General features: G+C 37.2%; 1 protein-coding gene across 5 annotated transcripts in view; it reads right to left on the bottom strand.

Moving 5' to 3' along the window:
• SRGAP2 (SLIT-ROBO Rho GTPase activating protein 2) overlaps positions 1-22,349 on the bottom strand; it is a 207,071-nt gene that overhangs the window by 85,429 nt on the left and 99,293 nt on the right. For all 5 annotated transcript variants that reach the window (XM_032217258.1, XM_032217259.1, XM_032217255.1 and 2 more), the window contains exon 5: positions 4,846-4,908. In XM_032217258.1, coding sequence (XP_032073149.1) covers positions 4,846-4,908 — 63 coding nt within the window. The remainder of the gene's footprint in view (positions 1-4,845; positions 4,909-22,349) is intronic.

Here is a 22,349-nt window from a genome sequence, read left to right as displayed (position 1 = left end):
AACTCTTAATTTAGGAAATAGATAGACTTAGAAATAGAACAAGGCACACACAAATCAAATTCACATCATAATCTTAAAATATGCAGGCTTAGATTTGTTTTGTGCTGTCTTCAATACAGCAAAAAAAATATTTCCTGGCTGTTTAAAATTGCTAATCAACCAAGGTTTGAAAAGGAAGGAGTAATTCATGAAGGAATGCAGTGCAATTAGTTTGCTTGCCAACTAAGGCTAAAAAAAAACCCCAAAACTGCTTATGCAACTTACTTTAGTATGATTTTTAATTAGAGATTTTTTATTTTTTTTAAAAGATGTCTGTGCAATGTGTCATCTTCAACTCCTAAAAATCCAGAAAACTTGAAAAGTTGCTCAGATCCAATTTAGGACATGCTTCTGTAGATGGGTTAATCTTATTTTGCTTCTCTGGCAGATTAAAAGTGGTACTCAGAAATCCTTGCTCATCCCTTGTAAATAAGCCAGAGATTGATTGGTAGAATGAGATATACATTCTGTCTGTTCCATTTTTTTTCTTGCTCTCATACCACAAGAATGAGCAATGTAGATCTTACCTAATCTTAATTCCTAACACAAATCAGCATAATCATTGCTAATTGATGCTGTGAGGCGTAATCCAGCAACACCTAGAAAACCACAGATTGTGCCGATTTAGAGAAATTGCTTAAGAAAGAAACTGATGGAATTCAAGATAAATTAATCTTACTATTGGAAAAGTAAATTCATGTAGTTTTAACCCAATTTTAATTTGCTGTTAAAATTTAGATAGATAAATGAGGATATTGCAAATGTTTCCAAATCCATCAAGTAGATGGATGTATCAATATTTTTCCTGCCTATAGGACCTTCTTAAAAAAATGTTCACTCAGAGTTATCTGTTTCCTGAATTTGTAACTGGTATATTTTTCTAGTATTGATCACCAAGACTGCTGCTCTGTGACCGTAATAAAGATTGAATTGATCATCAGGATAATATTAACAATAATTCCAACAATCATGACATTTTCATAATTGATTAATTATTTTAAGATTTTGTAGAATAATGTCTACTTTATCAGAAGGATGTTAAATTTAAAAGTCTAGTGAATTAATACAGAGGATAAATGTATACTCGTAACATACATATGACACTAGTAGTTTATTTTGGCTTGGGCTACATTTGCTAACCTAGAAAGGCAGAGAATGTGAAATGAGTATTTTGTGCAAAGCTAAAAAATAAAAAACAATCCTGGAATGGATTTCAAATATATACATTATTTCTATCAGTGTACACTATATAAACCAAAAAAACAAGTATTTTTTTCTTTGACCAAACTGGCAAATACCTTTAATTATTCTATTTCTTACTACTCTATCCTTCTCACCTTCCAGAATGTGGTTAACACTCAACCCCTTCTCACAGGTTTAGCATGAGAATGAGAGTTGAGCCCAGCATGTGTAGATTTGCAACTTGGTTGTGTGAAATGGTTTTATTTCTTTGAGTTTTGTTATTTTTGTACAATTTTGTTAATTCTGTAGTTTTGTTATTTTTGTTCAGATAGTTCTCAGCTAATGATGGTAATTGGGAATGGAATTTCCATAGCTAAGCAATGTGGTTGTATGGTAGAGTATCATTTGACTGCACCATTTAGAGATGGGAGTTCTGGCATTTCTGATTACTGTTATTAAACAAATCATACAATGCCACTGAGTAAGATGTCATGTGGTCACCACTTGCAACCTCTTGCAGGCTTCCCCATTTGCTTGTCAAAAGTCAGCAATGAAGGTCACAAATGATGATCCTGTGACTGTGGAGATGCTACAAAAGCCACAACTAATCGGATCTATCATAAGTATCACTCATTCAAATTTCAAATGTTCAAATTTATGAATGACTGGTTATTAACCAAGCACTACCTGTATTTTGTTGACCAGAGTTATGCTGCATAAGGTGGTAAGTATATATAGCTAATCAATAAATAGAGAATGAATTAATTAAAGCTATTCTTATCCAGGTTAATAAATCTGTACCATACCTTCTTCGTTGTTTCAACTCATTTTAGAATTAATCTTCCTATTCCCCAAAGGCAACAACTAAGTGAAGCATTCTATTTGATCAAGGGTCATTATTTTTTCACCATACAAATCTGGATTTCTTTTTAAAGGTCATTTGTAATGGAATGTGTGGATGACTTTGTGGAAAGAGGTAAAGAGATGCTGCCTAGGAAACAAGAGAGACATAAGCCCCAGTGGCTTAGTGGTCAGAGAAAGAAACTTACGAAGGGCCTACCCTAATGGATCAAGCAGTTAAAAATGGCAATGGGAAGTTTGTACTTTCAGACTTGTAAGACTGATGTTAGCCTTCTTAGGTAAATCAGACAGGAAATATGTCTACATGAACTAATTCTACTTTATTGTATTGCTACATTAACAGAAACTTGCAACTCTGAAAGTACAAATTTCCAGATACTCACTGGAAAATGTAATTGACTTCTATATCTTCAGAGGTTTAACTCAAGGTTTCTTTCTTCCATCCTTCAAATGTACTTACGCTGGCAGCTTTATTGTAAAGTTATCTCTGCCCTAGATACACTATGAAATTTGTCAATCCCCTGCCCCAATTTACTATTATTTTTAATAATTGGCATAGCTTTTCCCCAGAAGTTCAATAGCATTACTTACTCTCATGTAAAAGTATCTGGCAGTCAAAATGGCTAGGTGATATGCTTAGTAGCCACTAATTATGTAGTGTATCTATATAGATTCATAAAGGGGAGATACAAATCAATATTTTTAAATTCCTTGCAGTTATGCTACACTGCACTCTAGTAATTACATTCCTTCAATGAATTCGTTATAAACTGGTATAAAATCCTTCCTATAGGAATATTATTAGGGCTCCTTTTTTTTCAAAAAGCAAGGTTAAAAGCCAGAAACAAGGCACACCCTCAATTCATTTTAGAACATTTCTGCAATGTCACCATACCAGTTGTATGTTCAAAATCCTGAACATCTGCAGCTGGAATTCAGTTTAATAATAAGAAACATCATATAAATGTTTTAGGCTTTGTAGTTGCCAGAAGACAGTTTCTAACATTTGCCTATAATAAGATACAACCTTTATCCCTGTGTTATTTGCTGATTTATATAAATTAGACAAAATTGCAAAATCAGCTTATATCTAGGCCATCATGATTACTAGTTCTACTTCATTTCAGGGTCTCGTTGCTTTTGCCTCAAGAGTTTCTATGAAACATCTTTTCATGTGGCAACAGGGTGTGGAGAAAAGTATTTGCCAACGCAATCACCCTAGCTGACCAAACCAAATCCAGAAACCGTCTGGTGTTTGGGGAAAAACGTCAAAGAAAACATTCAAAGGGCCCAAATTTAAAAATAGAAGTAATATGCTCTCAGTTGCTAAGTTTAATAAACCTGAAACAGGTTTAGTAAATATTAAATATTTCCCATTTATGCATGAAAGAAGAAATGGCCAGAATTTTTATAAGCACATGCCTACTTTTGTGCCAATCAGATTCTTCCTTGGTGTTTGTGTTATCACAATTACAGAAAAGGAAGGAAGTCTTCACAACTGAAAATAAGTAGAACATGTAAAAACTGCTTTCCTCAATCTAGTGATCTCTAGAAAGGATGGAAATAAGCCATCATAATTTCCAATCAGCATGAGGAAAGGTAGCTGAAAATTGAACAAAACGATTAGAATCTTACCTTAATTATTACCTCACGGGAGGGTAATTTTAAACAACTAGCAGGAAAAGAGAGGTTTGCTCAATGAACCAACAATAAATAAATATATATATATATATATATATATATATATATATATATATATATATATATATATATATATATATATATATATATATATAATCTAGATGATGGGTAGGTAATGTGGCTGATATGTGGAGCATGCAAAGATCATATTAGATCTGACATTTCAGATATCAGAGGAAGGGCACAACAGGACAGCAATGGGCAGCAAGTAGAATGTTGTGGAATGTTTTTATGCAGCAATGTATTATTTTAATTAGCAGAATAAATAAACTAATGTTTCATGTCACTTCATATAGTTTCCCTTGCTATTTCCTTTGGTGCTTCATTCAAACCTACTTATCAAATAGTAAACAGCATCTTTGAAAAATAAAGATAATATGATCCAAAATGTTACTCTGAGAATTAAAAACAACACAACACTCGTGTTAACTTGTAATCCTTCTCTTTATTTATAATGCAGTAGTCATGCTCAGTAAAAACAAGCCATCTTTTTACTGGCTTTGTACTAGCATTTTAAGGCTGTAACATTTCTGAATATTCATTTGTACTCAGTTGACAAAAGGCTGGGTTTCAACAGACTCTCTTAACTTTCTTCCCTGGGAACCAGGGCTAGGCTATAGATAATATAGCATGTGGTTTGCTAAATCAAAACCTACTGCTACCAATCTTCTAAAAATCCAAATTTAAAAAATGTTATACAAGCATCTAATGCAAATAATAAATTAGATAAAAGTGTATTGCATAACAAAGCTTGTGCTTCATGCATTCCTACATTTGGGATGAAAGAACCCATTGTGTTTGGTCCATTTGCAGCCAAAACGGACCTCAAAGCTGATACTATCATCCAACGAAGAGCCCAGTGATTTAACTAAACACTCACCAATGTTCACTCAATGTAGAAAATAATCCCACAACAGCAGCAAAGGCAACAGGGATGAAACCAAAGAATTAAAATGAAACAATAGAAGAAAAAAATAATAATTTTGCAGCACACAGAGGAAGGTAAACTTTTTAATTTGCCACTACTGTCTAAAAAAGGAGGGGGGAGCAAACTGGATTTACCGTGTAGAGCTCATTCAGAACTTTCATCAGGTCTTCCTGGAGCTGCTGTCCAACTTCTTTACTCTGCAATGCAAAAGGAACAACAGAAAGTTAGTTGGAAAAAATGGTATGGTGGATGCATGCATGTTACAATGCATGTTACAATGCAATATCTCAGACACAATTAGCTGCTATTCAAATTAGCACAGTCACTTAGCTCCTATTATACTCAAATGAAAGAAATGTTTTTTTTAATAAAGTGAAATGGGCTGTGCCCAAAGCCAGTCAAATATTGATATGATTTTGGCAAAGGAAAGCAATCATTTCTACAGAAAACTAATTCTACTGTTTCTTGAATGTTCAACCATGGTAAATGAATTTTACCAAGAAGGAAGAAAGGAGATGGTGGAACCGAGTAATGTCCATCTAGAGAATATAGTGACCTTCACAGCTATCAACTAATCTGAAGCAACCTTATGCTCTAAAAATATTAGTGGTGCCTCTGTAATTCTAGATATATTTTAGCATAAGACAGTCCCGGTAAGGCATAACTTTACAGAATAAATAGGAGCCCCAAAGCTAGGAACATATTTTCCTTCTATCAGTCACACAGTAAGAACACGCATATTAGAATACATTCACATATCTTCTAGAGTCCTCTTTCACTTAGAGCTCTAACAATAAGCAGTTTTATTACTTGATTTGGCCAAAGGAGATTGCCCAGATGGGGTGACACTTACACTGCTGTGAGCAAACAGTTCAGAGTCTGAAATTTATAAACCTTTGCTCTATAAGCATTGATTATATACATTTTAAAAACCTAACTTTGAAGGATGCATGGCTAATTCTAAATGCAAAGTTTTCATTCTGTTTTGCAATAAAGTAAGCTAAGTAAAATAAAAACATTTTATAAGAGAAATGTTCTTCTGGTTACTTCATGGAGATATCCAATAGGCATTAGTATTCCATTGCCTTCTTCCAGGTTTTACTATTTCCCAATCTAGCTTATTCTTCTGAAATGTCCTAGTATAGTCCCACCTGTTTGAGATCAGATAGGTAATTTAGGTGCTGTCATAAATTGGGCATCCATTCAACCATCAATCATCAACTTATGAATCAGTGCATATCAACTCTTCACTTTGCAATAAAAGGGGGTTATAATGAGGTGAAATCGACACCATTTAAGCCAAAACCTATCTGGTCATGTAGTCCTGCTATGGGTGATACCAGAAAAAAAGGCTTCAGTTAAATATGAGTGGAATTCACAATATGAAATCACTCCAGCAGTTAAAAAATTGAGCATGCTTTATATGTATGGGTGCAGAGTTCTCAAACAAGAACGGCTAGTACTGGGATCTGAAATCTATACGTTAAAAGGACACTTAGATTAGGGAAGGTGGTTTAGGTTAACGTCAGCACCCTGGGGTCCCAGATTCCCTATTGTTACCCAGACTTGTTCCACTAGTTAGCAGCAACTCTATCAAAGAAAAAAGGCATTCCATTCAAGATTATGAGACTGACAAGGAACAAATTTAAATGTTTCCCCCGTTTTTACAAACATTGCTTTACATATGAGAGAGAGAAAACACCCTATGATAAATTATATTTTTCCCTGTGGCTCAATTAATACTGGGAGAGACATTTCTAACTCTAAACTCCCCTGATTATGTCTATTAGAACCTGGAGAAGAATCCTTGCTGAATGTACATTGTGCAGTTTACAAGACCTGCTACTTTGCCTGACTTTAGACTTCAGTTTCAATGCCAAGATACAACACAAAAGAAACCCCACCCAGTGTACTTCATATTCATACACAGTCAACTCTCAGCACGCCTTCCAAGACTCAGATGTGTCATTGTCTTCACTTCACAATACTGTCATCTATTTTTATCAGCAAACAATCATAATATAGTTAGGGTTGTACAAATATACAACATTCCATAGTTAGGAGAGCCTGGATTTCTGAACTGCCATGTTAAATCCAAGGCATCATGACTCATGCATATGTTTGCTTTAGTAAGAATCATTAATATAATAAATTAATCAAAGAAAATTCTCTCCAATATGGATTTTACATGGAATTTTTACACTGACTATAAAACAGATCTGCCTGAAATGTACTTTAAGAATGATTTTTCAACTTAATCAGGTATTAATAAACTATTCTTTATTTGTGGTAATTGGTGAAAAAAAATCTACCCTCAGAACTGTTTAAATATAAGAACACATCTTTCCAAATTTTTATAGCAGCAGCAATGCATTCATAATCAACATTACTAAAACCTATTCAGAACTTTCCTTCTACATAAAAAGCTAAATATAGGGACACATTAAGCCTGAAGATGTTTATTTACGAAATGTACAAACTGTTTTAACCCCAAGCGAGTCTAAACTGTGAATAAGAGGAACAGCAATGCAGACACTGCAGTAAAACACAATAAAGCACCATATAAAATCTAATAATAATAATATTTAGACCAAGTGAAGAATAGAAAAGAGACATGGCAAGGCAAATATTGATTGCATGGCTAGTTATCTTTAAAAAGTAGCAGGAAAATCAGATTACAAGATCTAGTAGTGGCTAAGAAGAGGGAAGCTGATGAAACAGACAGAAGGACTGGCTGCACATGGCCAAGCATTAAAAACAAATGCGCACAAAGCCAGCATTGAGAAGACAGCAACAGACAACAAATGCCGCCTCTGCAAATAAGCTGAAGAAACACGGGACCACCTAGTTAGCTGCTGCAAGAAGATCAGTTAGTTGTTGCAAGATCACAGAGATTGACGACAAACACTGGCATGATACAGTATTAACAATGGTGCATTGAAAGATCTGCAAGAAATGCCATTTGCCTGCAAGCAAGAATGGTGGGATCCCAAAATAGATAAAGTGATAGAAATAAAGCTAAAGTTTTTCTGGGTCTTTAGAATTCAAAGGCAAGGTTACATAATACTCCAGACTTAACGATAAGAAAACAGAAAAGTTTGGACAATGAGTGTGGCACTACCTGGAGAAAGCAGAAGAGAAGAGAAAGAAGGGGGGGGGGGGTAATCACAAAAATTCAAAGATCTGCAAATAGAATGACTGTGGCAAAAGAAAGCAAAAATAGTAGCAATAATAACAGGTGCTTTGGGTGCCAAAACATCTGGAGTAGCATTTGAACACTGCTGGCATTGACAAAATCATCACCAGTCAACCACAAAAGTCATCTTTATTTCGACCTTATATCCTGGGACAATACTTTTTAACACCATCCAACAACATCTGCCTATCAGGTTCTTGGGAAGGATTTGTTAGGTTGCTAACAATATCAAATTCAGTCTAAGCATCTGGTTAACTATGCAACAAACCACAATAATAATTGCATCTGAAATCATTAGGTCTACAACAACCAGCCTTATAAACAGCCTAGAATTATATATTTCCCTTGTTACTTACTATTTCCACAATCTGTTCTGTGTGTATGTGTGTGTGTGTGTGGGGGGGGGGGGTAATTGAATAAACTCTAGGTACATATCTTCTGTTTTCATATTAAATCTAATACTCTGATTTTTAGCAATCTTTGGCTTATTTGCACCTAATTGTCTGTTCACCTAATAGAAAATGATGCAGATGTATATACACATATATGCAGTACACTAATGGGTACACATCAGCGAGCAGACAGGGCTTCGAATGTGGTTTTTTTACTATTCTGAAACAATGTTTTCGCTTTCTAAAGCACAAAAGTAGCAGTATCAGACCAAGAGAAATCTCTTTATATTTACTGAATAGTTTATAATACTTGCACAATGATGCAACCCCACCATTGAATAAATGACACTGGGAAGACAATGAAACCAATAAAAGAACAATTAATGCAAGCAGATGTTTCCTTTCCTCCTAACAACAGTTCTGAGAAGGGATGTAACATGCGTTATCCCTGTTTATTTCAGCAGCCTGCTGAATGGAGTGTGACTTACTGCTTTAGTCCTGGTTCCCTATGGAAATTTGTATTGTGCTTTACAAAGAAGCATGAAACTTTATGTTGCTTAAAGTAAAAGAGACCTGTGGAAAACCAAATTTTTACCTACACCAAAGCACAATCCACAATCACCAAGTATAAAAGTCATCCAAGGTTATTACTATACAGTCAGAACGTAGATTTTGATTTACAGGATATTACATCTTTAAAAAATATAAATAGCCATCTAAAAGCATGCCAGAGAAGGAAACTAGGTATATTATAAAGATGTTTCCTGGATGAATCCCTGATTATGAGGACAAAGAGACAATTATTGACCATGTGAAATCTGGTAAGGCCCAACTCTTAGTCCTTCCCCCTTAAAAAGTGGGACTCTTCCTTAAAATATTATAATGGAAGGAAAATCAAGGCAGGGAAAGATATTAGAATCAAAAGCTAAATAAAAAATGCTATTGCCCACCCCCAGAAAAGAAATCCAGGGAAAGTGCTAAATAGATTAATAACCATGAGCTCAACTGTGGCCAAAAATATAAAAAAGCAATTCCTATAACCTTTTCAGCCCTGAATGCCGAAAGCGCACGGGCACACAACCCCCCCCCCAATAATGCAATATGCGTGTGACTCCTCTGTGTGCCAATCCCCCATGAATGAGTACAACCTCCCCACATGCACGTGTGAACCCCCGCATATGTAAGAGCTGAGGTGGCGCAGTGGTTAGAATGCAGTACTGCAGGCCACTTCAAATCTCACCGGCTCAAGGTTGACTCAGCCTTCCATCCTTCCGAGGTGGGTGAAATGAGGACCCAGACTGTGGGGGCAATATGCTGATTCTGTAAACCGCTTAGAGAGAGCTGAAAGCCCTATGAAGCAGTATATAAGTCTAACTGCTATTGCTATGTGACCCCCGTGCATGTGTGCCCCCCCCACAAATGCTTGTGCATCTCCCACATGTGCCCTGCCCCTGTGCATGCACAGCAGAGACCCAAAAACCAGCTGGGAAGTACGCGCACATGCCAGCCAAGCTGAGCTGGGGTGACAGCTTGCATGCCAGCAGAGAAGGCTTTGTGTGCTATGGGTTTACCATCACAGTCCTATGGTATGGCTTGTTAGAAAGGAGACTGCAAATAATGATTACATCAAAACAAGACAAAATACAACCATACAATATTTAAAAGATACTTTAGAACTGGAAAGAGAGGAAATTGGATCAATCACTATAAGTACAATTTTAAAACATTTTCAATGTTTTTTTAAAAGAAATTAAGCAGAAGATAGAAGCAACAGAAATTTAAAATTTATGAAATGCATTTTACAAATCTGGAATATTTGGGTCATTTAACAAAAATGACTACCATGAGATATAGAGCAGAAAAAAGAAAAATACTTGACTCTACAATTCTGTTAATTTTTTGGAATTCATTGACTATAAAATATGCTCGTTAATGGAGAACTGAATATTCAGTTCACTGCAATGAAAAGTTTCTACAGCTAGTATGACTGCTGAGAGATCTGTTTTCCATAAACAAGAGATTAAAGCTATTTAATCATTAGATGACAAAGAATGAAAATGTGATGCTCAAAGAGGATATGGAGATTGCATAATGAATTCCTTGCCTAAGTCTCCTCCAACTTGCAACAACTAAAACAAAGGGAGGGAACAACAGAACACATTATAGGGTAATTTCAGAAAATACAAAGTTAACAAATATCTGGATCCTGATGGTATCCACTTGAGAATTCTTAAAATTCTCAAATCCAAAACTCATTGATCACTTAGCAAAAATATCTAACTTCTGAGGCATAAAGCTAACAGATTGGAAAGGGAAATTTAGTCAGATCTAACATTTAACATGTAATTGTTTTTCAGGTTACTACTACATAACTACTTTTCATTCTTTTGTAGATAGCAATAGCACTTAGACTTATACCGTGTTTCCCCAAAAATAAGACAGGGTCTTATTTTATTTCAACCCCTGAAATAAGCGCTTGGACTTATTATTTTTGAAGTGCAGGATGCTGCGAGTGTGGTCACTTCATGATTGCTGCTGTGTTGCAATATTTTCAGGGAGGGCTTATTTTTTAGTGCATGTGCTCAAAAGCCCAGTTGGGCTTATTATCTGGGGAGGTCTTATTTTTGGGAAAACATGGTATATCACTTCATAGTGCTTTTTACAGCCCTCTTCAAACAGTTTACAGAGTCAGCATATTGCCCCCAACAATCTGGTTCCTCATTTAACCCACCTTGGAAGGATGGACAGCTGAGTCAACCCTGAGCCGGTGAGATCTGAACTGCCGAATTGCAGCTAGCAGTCAGCTGAAGTAGGCTGCAGTACTGCACTCTAACCACTGTGCCACCTCAGCTAGATAAGGCTGTGTCATATTTTTAAGACAATATTCAATTTCTAAACTAATATACTCTATATCATTTACACTTTAGAACTGAAAGTTGGAAACTGAGAAGCATTTTCTATTGAAACTAACCTACTTAGCAAGTTATTACTCCACAGTAGAGCCTAATATTTGTTTCCCTGAGGAATATAAATATTTCTTTCTAGTAATCAACTCAGGACTCTAAATATCTCTGGGAATGAATTAGGAAAGTTCTGTAAACTATCTGGGAATTTATTTTTTACACCTGTCAGTTACAAGTATTATTATACAGCTTTCAAGAGTCACAGAATGTTGATAGTTAAATAGACAGAGCCAGATTTTTTAAATAATCCCTTTGGCAGTAAATGGAATGTTATGTTTGTTGATGTTTTTCTTGGCTGAACATGCATTGCAGCACTCACCTATAAGCTAGAGCCTTGGTTTTCTTTTAAAAGGGGAAATATAGGGGTGGTGATGGTGGGGACTGGATTTAAAGTAACCACATAAAGAACCAATAACTCCAAGTGAACATGGTTGGCAGAAAGGAGGGAGAAAGCGAGATTAAAGTCAGGGAGGTTTAAGGAATTTACCTGCTCAAGGATTTTACAAATTATACTGAGATTCTTGGGAAAAATCGTATATAGATAATTTGTACCTTTTATGGATATAATATCTTCCCTCTTCATTTGACACAAGATATGTATGAAAGAAATTGGTTGAGGCTTTATCATTTAAAAGGGATATATAGATGATAAACCAGGACAGTGACCTAGGTAATTTTTCGTGCTGGATTTACAAAAGAGATTGCTAATGTCTCAAAGAATTCTGGGGGATGGGACAAAGAAGAAATGAAGAGCAATCAAATCCCGCAACAATATTTGAATGAATAAAGCTTATTAGAAGTAAAAGGAAGAAATATAAAGTTGGTTTATTTGATCAAGGTTAAAACAAGGTGTGTTGTTTCCACTGCAACCCTTTCCAGACTTTCTGCTGACACCAGGACTGAAAAAAAAAAGATGCTTTAAGGATTTGTCCAATAGATAACATGTGGGATATAGAATGAAGAGATAATTGTAACCTTAGAAGGTATGAAAAGTCATTACATTTGTGGAGTTGGACATCAGTTCTTCATATATTTATTTATTGTTTTTCCCTTTCCTTATTATAGCCCTACTTTTGCTTTGTCTCTTTATTCTTACACTTTTTACTTTTTTCTATTCTCTTTTTGTTTCAGTTTAGTTTGTATTACATTTTAATATTACAATCAAAATATTAAATAAAAATTATGTACAACTAGTATATATTATGGGTTTGGCAGGGGTTGTAGAGAAAAAAAAATCCTCCAATGCATCACTACAGTCTGGGAAACACATTAAAATAGGGGTTGAGAATGCCGCTGGCTTCTGTATTCCTAAATCCCCATTCCTCATGATACAAAGATATAGCCCAGAGCTGCTACAAAGTAATTGGAAACAAATCCAAAATCCATTCTGTTTATGTTCTCCATACCTTGCTTTTCTCCTCTCTCCTTTTTTTTGTTTCTTAAATAGTTCGAAGTCCTTCACTGAGCTTCAGTGCCAGCCTTTTCAGTCTGCAGACTAGAGAAGGCTTCCTTATTTGATATTACTATGGATTGAAAACTATGATTACACACCACTCCTATTTAGGGAAAATGAACAGTACAGGTATATTTCTTTGAATTGCTGATCATGCCTAGGAGATCAGACTGAATCATATGTATCCAGTTAATATGTGGACACAATGCATAATCCTTTAGAATCAAAGCACCGGGGGGGGGGGGGGGAAGGAGGCAGAATGTCCTTACAGTACAGTTTAACTCAGGTTAATAATACCAAGGAATAGTGGAAGAAGAAAACATAATATAAATGTAAATATTGTTTCCTAATTGATCGTCTGTTTATAAAAGAGGCGGGAGAAATATGTATATGAAATTGGCTACTTTTGTTTCAAAAGAATAATCTTAACAAAAGTAGTAATCCTGTTGTTTATTAATCTATATTTAACAAAAGCTAGTCTCAGTCACACAAAGAAATGTGCAATAATCAATTCTTTTATGTACAGTAATGAGGTTTATTTTATTTCACTTTGTTTTGCTATCATACAAGATAGATAACTCATTCAACCACTGTAAAACTCTCTTATTAATAGACCCTGGGCTATCATTTAGTAAATGACCGAAGAATGAATAGGCCTCAGGAAACTAATATTGAAAACAGAAGAGTATAAGGCCCAAGCCTATGCCAATGACTTAGTATTTGTTCTAGAGGATCCATTAGAATCCAGTCTGAAATTAATTAGAAAAATATAGCGAAGTGGCAGGACTAAAGATCAATAAATACAAAACAAAAATGATAACCAAGAACATGACAAAAAAAGCAAGAAGAGGAACTGGAAGTAGCAACCAGAATGCAAATAACTAAGAAAATGAAATACTTGGGGATCTGGGTGTTGGCAAAATGTTCCACAATTAAAGATGATAATTATAATAAATTACTGACAGAAATAAAGAAAGATTTAGAAAATTGGAAAAATATTCAGCTATCACTAATGGGACATATAATGACAATTAAAATTAATATCTTACCAAGAATCTTATTCCTGTTGCAAGCTGCACCTATTAATCTGGATAAAACATTCTTTTAAGAATTAAACAAAATAACCACTAGGTTCATTTGGCAGAGACGAAAAGCGAGGATTAAACTAAAGTCAATGAAAAACAGCAAGGAGAGGGGAGGTTTAGCATTACCAAATTGGGAATTATATGCATCAGCAGTAACAATAACATGGGTGAAGGATTGGATAGAGCTAAAGAATAAAAGAATTTTGACCTTAGAAGGCCATGATTTGCAAGCAGGCTGGCATACATTCCTATGGGATGATAAAAATAAAACGCACAAATACTTTCCAAATGATTTAATTAGAAGAGCGTTACTGCAAAATTGGCTCAAAAATCAAAAACAGAATGGATTCACTAGGACAAGGTCCATGATGGCGAACCTATGGCACACGTGTCAGAGATAGCACACAGAGCCCTCTCTTTGGGCATGTGTGCAGTTGCCAGCTGCTTTTCTAGTTTCCGGCATTCACATGTGCGCCAGCCAGCTGGTCTTTGTGGGTGGTGGAGCACTGGAAAATGGCCTGAAAGCAGCCAAAATCCAGGCTGATTTGGGACTTTTCCGGATGTTTTTGGTCTGAAAAACGGCCTGAAAATGGCCCAGAAAACAGCCCCCAAAACCAGCCTGAAAACAGCCTACATAACAGCCCGGAAAATGACCTGAAAACGGCCAAAAAACAGGCATGTGCATGCCAGCCAGTGGTCTTCAGGCTTCTGGTGCTCAACACGCGCACCTGCACATGCGTTCCAATTTGGGCACTCGGTCCTGAAAAGATTCACAATCACTGGACTAGGTCATGCTTTCCTCTTTCAATGAACCTATTAATTATGATTTTTCTCTAAGTCTTCATTCCAACAAGATACGCAGCTTTCGGGGGGGGGGGGGGGATGTGTGTAATCTGATGTTACTTGTGTCCTGATAAATTATAAACTATTCACAGTTTATGATTAGCTGAATTGACTTTCTAAACTCTTCACCAAGATAAAAATAAACAAGAGCATCAGAATGTTCAAAGAATTTGAATTTTCACACTCTATTTTAACATATGCCCTCAGTTCCCACATAACTATCCATAGGTGGCCAGATTAATTGCTAACTAAATAAATCAAGACTAGAAATTGATAAAGGAAACATTTCCTGAATGCTGGAGTTTGTTAAAAAGCAAATAGAGAAAAAAGCTATAGTGCCCCAGTAACTAAGGAATTTTGCAACTGTATTCAGTCCTTTTTCAACAAAAACAAGGAAATTAGAACTGTTTTAACCATTGCTACTATGAAAAATGTCATAGATGTAATTTTCTTAATAAAAAGAAATGACATTCAAAGCATCCCAGAGCTTTAATTTTTTTAACCAAAATATTCAGTATTGGTATTCAGTTTTATGACTATATGGTCATTTACTGTCCAAGCTATTCATTTTTTAGAATGTGGCTGATTTTACACTCTTTTATTCCACATTAAGAAGTTATGCACTCATGCAAAAATGCTTAAGTGGAACTGTTTAAGTAATTGTGGATAAGATGTTTTTGAAATGATGAAGTATGCTGGCTCAGGGAAAAGAGGAAAGACATGCACAAAAGGAAATCGGCTAGCTGATAACCTGGGTCACATTAAACAGGAAATGTCATAGTTACAAAGTCAATTTTGGAAACCAGAGATTTGAATTATGGAAATAGGACTCAATGTGCACATGGTGGCGAAAACATGAGCTAAAATGGTCAGAAGGCAGATTTCATTGAATATGAAGAGATAGTAAAAACAGACAATATCCAGTGTTTTCCAAACAGTGGCACACAATCCAGTTGTGTAAGTAAAATATGTCTTCTTGGATTCACAAGAAGCAGTCAAAAATATATATTTTTCCAATAGTGCAACATGAAAATAATGGATAGTCAAAGAAGAGTCCTACACTAAAAAAAATAAAAACTTTTAAAAAATAAAATAAATCCACTTTTCTTAAGTGGTGGCTATCATTCATATACATAGCATTTATAAAAACTGTGAAGAATAAGCTGACATTCTTGACTTAAGATCAAAATATTACTTAATTGAATAACTTTATTTCAGCACAAAACAAGAGGGTTAAAAGAAGCTGTGTGTGTGTGTGTGTGTGTGTGTGTGTGTGTCTTGTGCACATACTCACACTCAGTCTTCTTCCACTACCTCAAAGCTTTGGTCTATACATGATTCATGCATAGAACTATAGGTCATTACCACAACTGGCTGGAACGTTAACTCTCAGAAGCTAGTCAAGGCTCTCTTTGTTCCCCCAACCCGGCCTGCATTTAATTTAATCATTATTTGAAGGGAGGGAGGGAATGCTGGGCAATGGTTATTTGACTGTTCCACATTCCATTGAAAATTACAGCAGCAGCTTCAAAATATTTAGAGGAATGAAGAAGGCAAGTTAGATTATAGTGTCCAGATTTTACAGGCTAAATAAAACATACCGGTATCTTTGAAGCATTGTCAGAATACATGGTAGAAAAACAAGTTTTAAAGCTTCAGTAGCCTTTACCTTATTTCAAAAATCAAAAGGATTTTTCCACACTGTTATTTGGTCATTATGAGGACAATTAAGTATGCTGTTAACTGAAGCTCTGATTATTTTCACTTATTTGATTTTTTAAAAGATCAATATTCCCAAGTTACCAACTGCAGTTATCTCTGTGCATTACAAAGACAATTAAAATGAGATTTTAGGATCTAAGGCAAGACTTGTGGAAGTTTAAATAAGAGAATAAAAATCAAATGGACAATGGAACAAACCCAAAATAATATCTACTGATCAATATTCATTTTTCTTCATTGTTAAAAGATATCCACAGCTTCTTGTTGACATTTTCTATTCGAATCTATTTAGAATGTTTTCTTAGCCCCTTTAGCATGAAATAGTTAACATATATCCTGTACCTTTAGAATATATCACAACACTGAGACATCATAGGATCGAGAACCATTTAGATTACTTTGGCAAATGAGATGTCATATCTGGAGGTGGGCGTCACGTACTGTAACAACCGGTTCGCCCAGCACCGGAATTGTGTTTGCATACTGTCCATGCATACGTGCGGCATCACAAAACACGTCAATTCTCTCACGCATGCTATCCACACATGCATAAGGCATCAAAAACCGCAGAGATATAGGATGGGATTGTGCCTGGGCGGTTGGGCAGCCCCACCCGCATCCGCAGGTCGCAACTACCGGTTTGCCTGAACCAGTCCAAACCGGCAACAACCCACAACTGATCATATCAGTTGAGGAATCAACAAAGGAATTCATCTCCATTTTCTAGGCAACAATCAAGTATTTTATATTGAATGATTCTATCTCTCTTTTCTGCTACTTATTCTGCCTCCACCCTCCCGTGCCAATATCTGCATGTTTATATTTATACCCATGTATTCCCGTGCATATACCATGTTTCCCCCAAAATACGACCTGCCCTGAAACTAAAGCCTTGCCACATTTTTCTGGTGGGCAAAAATATAAGCCCTCCCCCACAAATAAGCCCCCTGGACAACCTCCCACCTCCAGCCAGGTAGAGTGCCGCTCACCAACCTAGCGGTATCCCAAAGGTGCCAAGCCACGGGAACCGGGGGGGCGAAGGTGATCACGTTGCTTGGCGCCTTCGGGATACCCTAGGTTGGTGAGCAGCTCTGTGCCCAGCTGAAGAGGAGGGTTGCCAGGTGGCTGCTTTCTTATGAGCAGGCTCCCAAAGAGGTTGTATGCTCTGGGAGTATGCTCTGCCAGCAGTTGACCCACAACCATAGAGCATATGCCCAGAGTGGCGACTGCCGGAAGACTCAGTTTGGAAGCCACCGAAAAAGCCATGTTGGAATGGTGGTGGCGGTAGCAACAACGAAGGTGTATTGGCTCTGCAGGAAGAGCTGGGCCAGGGCATCGTGAGGCTGAGAGGCGCGCAAGCGGGAGCAGAACAGCTGCTCGCGTAACCCCCCTCTCCAACTGTGCAGAGCGCAATTCACTGGCATTTTGAAGGCACCAAGCTGCAAGAGCCGGGTGGCGGCAAACAGGCGCTCACATGGCTTGGCGATAACCCTAGGTCAGTGAATGGCGCTGTGCCCGGCTTGAAAGGGGGTTTGCCTGCTTGTAAGCGTGGTCGCTTCATGGCTGCTGTGCTGCTGTGACAGTGCAACACAGCCATTCACCCGAGGCTCTGCCCGGCTCTTTGGGAACCCGCTCCCAAGAGAGCAGCCACCTGGCAACCCCAAAACAATAAGCCCTCCCCTGATAATAAAGCCCAAGCCATATTTTGTGGGTAAAAAGAAAATACCCTGTCTTATTTTCGAGGAAACACGGTATAGAAACAAAACTATCTTCTACAGTAAGTATCTAGCTAGGTCGAAAATTGCCAGACTACCAACTACCTTTATTTGTGAAGCCTGCTTATGAATCTCAACTATGTACAGGTCAATTTAATTCTTTATATTGTTCTTTGAGAAATAAAATTAAGGGCTATTTCTTAATGATGTTCATTGAAGATGGTGGTAAACCAGTGAGAGTCAATGAAAGCCACTGGCACATAATACATAAACAAATATCATCTCCACAGTTTCATTAGTTTTAATTTAAATGTTACACAACAGTGAGATAAATGCACTGACTCTGACAATTTAATTCTCCTCTATAAAAATTTAATTCAAAATAAAATAATCATAGCCTTTTTGTTTAGTTCTTTGACTGATAAAGTTGGCTCCAAATATTGCCTTAAATGCTGTGAAAAATCCAGTGTTTCATCATCCATATGAATGAAATGAACCATGAAGGCTGTTTCAATAGGTGGCAAACTTTACTAGCTGCCTGGAATGCCAGCAGAACATCAGATATTATGTCCTGTAATTTATCTTGCACATTTCCAATTCTCCTTACAAGATACCCTTACACTCTATCTTCACTGATGCCCTTTTTCAAACTGCTAAGCAGAATCTATGTTGACGACTTGTCACTTACCGAGTACTGCTGCCTATCCTTTAGCTCAGGGGTGTCAAACTCAAGGCCCGGGAGCTGGAGCCAGCTCATGGGGTACTTAGATGTGGCCTACAGAGCTGCCCTGGAAACAGCAAAGGACCAGCCCATGGTGCTTCTGCCAGCAAAAACAGGCGCCCGAGCTCTGTTTTCAGCTGCCACAGCCTCCTGCAACCCTCTGTCAGTGAAAATGGAGTTTGGGAGCCTGTTTTCACTGGCAGAGCGCTCATGCCACCCCAGGCACCCCCGACAGAAGTGACGTTGAGCTGACCAAGCCCACCCTGACCTCCTGAGGTCAAACAGAATCCTGATGCGGCCCTCAGTGAAATTGAGTTTGACACCCCTGCTTTAGCTGATCTGAAAATAAACTAGGCAAAAGCAAATTGCTCCAAAAGGGTCAGTATAGATGCTCAATAAGTACATAAGTTTTTTCCCCATTAAATAAATTATACAATATATTTCGGCTGTTCATAATTTTGCAGCAACTATTCTCAAACTAATTTTTTTTCTCATCTATGTCCCCTGTCATAGCATTCCACAAAGCATTCTTAGAACTCCACAAATTCTATGTTACTCCATAAAATTATTATTTTCTCATTCTAAACATTTTCCGCAACCACTTGTCCATTCATTCTGTTAATGAGATTAATCTATATTTCTCTTGCTGCAGTAAATTTCCTTATATTCCAATTACTTTTCAACATACATTTTAGCCCTTTCATTCATAATAAAACTTACATTTTCATTTTTCTGCATGTATTCATTAATGGCATCCTCCAAAATCAGACCACCTTCATTCAGCTCTATTTTAGTCTTCTCCTTTCTGTTAATTTCACAGGCAGACAACACATTCTATTTTTAGGGGTCTTTGATGCTCTCTGAGCTTGTTTGTTCCCAGATACTGCTGCAACTGATGTATGTATGTATGTATGTATGTATGTATGTGTGTGTGTGTGTGTATACATCACTTAAACGCACAATCCCATCACCACCAGATCAACTCTGTAGCCAAGACTCTCATCTCCAGAACCAAACACCTAGCCGACAAAGACCACCTGAAAACTGAATTACACACTCTCACAAACGTATTAATCTCCAACGGATTCCAAAGAAAAACAATTACCAACCTAATCCAAAGGGAGACTCCTCCATAAAACCGAGACACAGAACAGGACAACGGCATCGCCCTTCTCCCTTACATCAAAGGCACCACAGATAAAATCAGCAAAATTCTCCACAAACACAATATCAAGACAGCCTTCAACACTAACCAAAAAATAGCCAACATCTTAAGAAACCCCAAAGACAAAATCCAGCTAAAAAACCAAGGAGTCTACGAAATACCATGCAAAATCTGCCCTACAACATACATAGGACAAACTAACAGGAGAATAAATGCACACATCGCAGAACACAAGAACGCAGTAAGAAAAAAAGAAAAAACTTCCTCCCTTTTCCAGCACCTTAAAGCTACAGGACATGAAATTAATTTTGAAGGAACCAGATTAATCTCCAAAACTGAACACTTCAACAAGAGAATAATTATGGAAGCTATCGAAATAGAGAAACACCTCCACAACATGAATAAACGTGACGATACCTCCCACCTACCAGACATCTGGAAACCAGCCCTAGTCAACAAACGAGCCCCACCCACCACCCAGGCCGTTACAACAAGAAACAACAGACACACAGCCAGCACCAATCTACCAATCATGATACAACCACACGGCCAATCATTCCACTTACTGAAACAAAGATAGCATTCCACACCCACCCACCAAGATTTATAGAAAGACGGCAGCTCCGACCATGCTTTAAGCCCAAAACCCAGCCTGAAGATGGTGAGTGAGACCTCGCCGAAACGTTGCCAAGACAATCTCAATCTTACATGGGAAAAGACCCAAATACGAGACCTGCATACCTACACCTATGAAAATCTATGAAAACATACATATACATATACACACACACACACACACACACACACACACAATATCTATATATACCCACACAGGGGTTGACTTTATAATTTTACCTTGTATTTTTATGCAGCATGAGGAGAATATGTAACTGTAAATTCCATAACACAATTATCAAGCAACAATGTAATAGTTCACTAGCATCACGGCATCTCTAGGGAATTTCTATATAAAAATGAGCCTGAATCACAATTCAGATTATCTGTCAAGAGGCATGCCGTGATTTATGAAATGGAAGGCCAACTGAATCAATAAAGCTGCACTCTCCACTTTCCTTTCTTGAGCCCAGGCATCTTCCATTCTCACCAGCCTTAAAGCTAGATTGAAACTGATCTAGAAAATGTATTTCACCTAAGAATGTAATTGAATGTAACTATAAATGAATTGTGAACCCAAGAACTACATGGCTGTGCATCTAATCATGCTGACAGTAAATAAAATAAGAGATGATCCAGTGATTTTTGTCTTTAGCAAGTACTAAGTAGTATTAGTTGATAGGCCTGAGGCAAGGACAATATTTTGAATTAGAGCTTTGGAACTGTATATAATTTCCTGATAATAAAAAAGTTCAGTCTTGTATCATATACAAGAATGCCACAAACTCACAGATTCATGCAACAGAAGGAAGAAGAAGAGATTGCAGCAAACTTTTATAACATAATTGGAACTCAGCCACTAGCTGAGCATATGGAGGAAACAGTGTTATGGGAAGCGAGATTCTGGTGACCCAGAAGACTCCAGTGGAGAAACAGAAGTAAAGCCAGACATGCTGAGAAGATTATCCCAGCTTCCTTCTAGATATAGTATCGCTGAGATGGTAGTTACATGTTAATGTACCTTTTTAGTTGTTTTGAGCAAAAATAAAATGTACATGCTCAAGAAATGGGGAATTTAAACTGATGTCAGTTTTCAATTTTTCTGTTTTCTATATTGCATGTTGTAGATGGTCAAAAAAAATCTACAGAAGATGTGTCACATTAATAAGAATAGAAAAAAAGAGAAAAGATAGAGGTCCTCAATGGTTCTGTAAAGCAAATTGTTGACAGTTTAAACACAAACTGGTCTCCTTGGGCAACATCTTAAAAACCCTCCAGGAGAAGAATTTTTGTATCTCCTGGATTGTCTATTATTTTGTGTTTCTCATACTCTGCATTGAGCTGTATGACAATTTAGGAGACCTTAAAAATCTGGTAAGTTGATTTAAAAAACCAAAAGCATAATAATTCTTTCTTAAAAAGTCAAAGTGTAAAAAAAGAAAAACAAACAGAGGAAGAACTGGCTGAAATCCAATTTTGGATCCATGTAGAGCAGGGGTGTCAAACTCAACACTCGCGGGCCAAATCCAGCTGGCAGGGTGCTTAGATCTGGTCCGCGGGACCACCCTGGAAACAATGAATGACCGGCCTGCTGTAACCTCTGCCAGCAAAATCGGAGCTTGGGAGGGCCGTACGCAACCCTCCCAAGCTCTAGTTTCGCTGGCAAAGCACTCAAGCCATCAAAGGCACCCCCAACACAAGTGACATCGAGTTGGCCATGCCCACTCTGGCCACGCCCGCCCAAGGTCAAGCAAAACACTGATGCGGC

The sequence above is a fragment of the Thamnophis elegans genome, chromosome 5 (genome assembly GCF_009769535.1).
Source record: "Thamnophis elegans isolate rThaEle1 chromosome 5, rThaEle1.pri, whole genome shotgun sequence".
Lineage (NCBI taxonomy): Eukaryota > Metazoa > Chordata > Lepidosauria > Squamata > Colubridae > Thamnophis > Thamnophis elegans.
The sequence above is the reverse complement of the archived record's forward strand: the minus strand, read 5'-3'. Positions and strand labels throughout refer to the sequence as shown.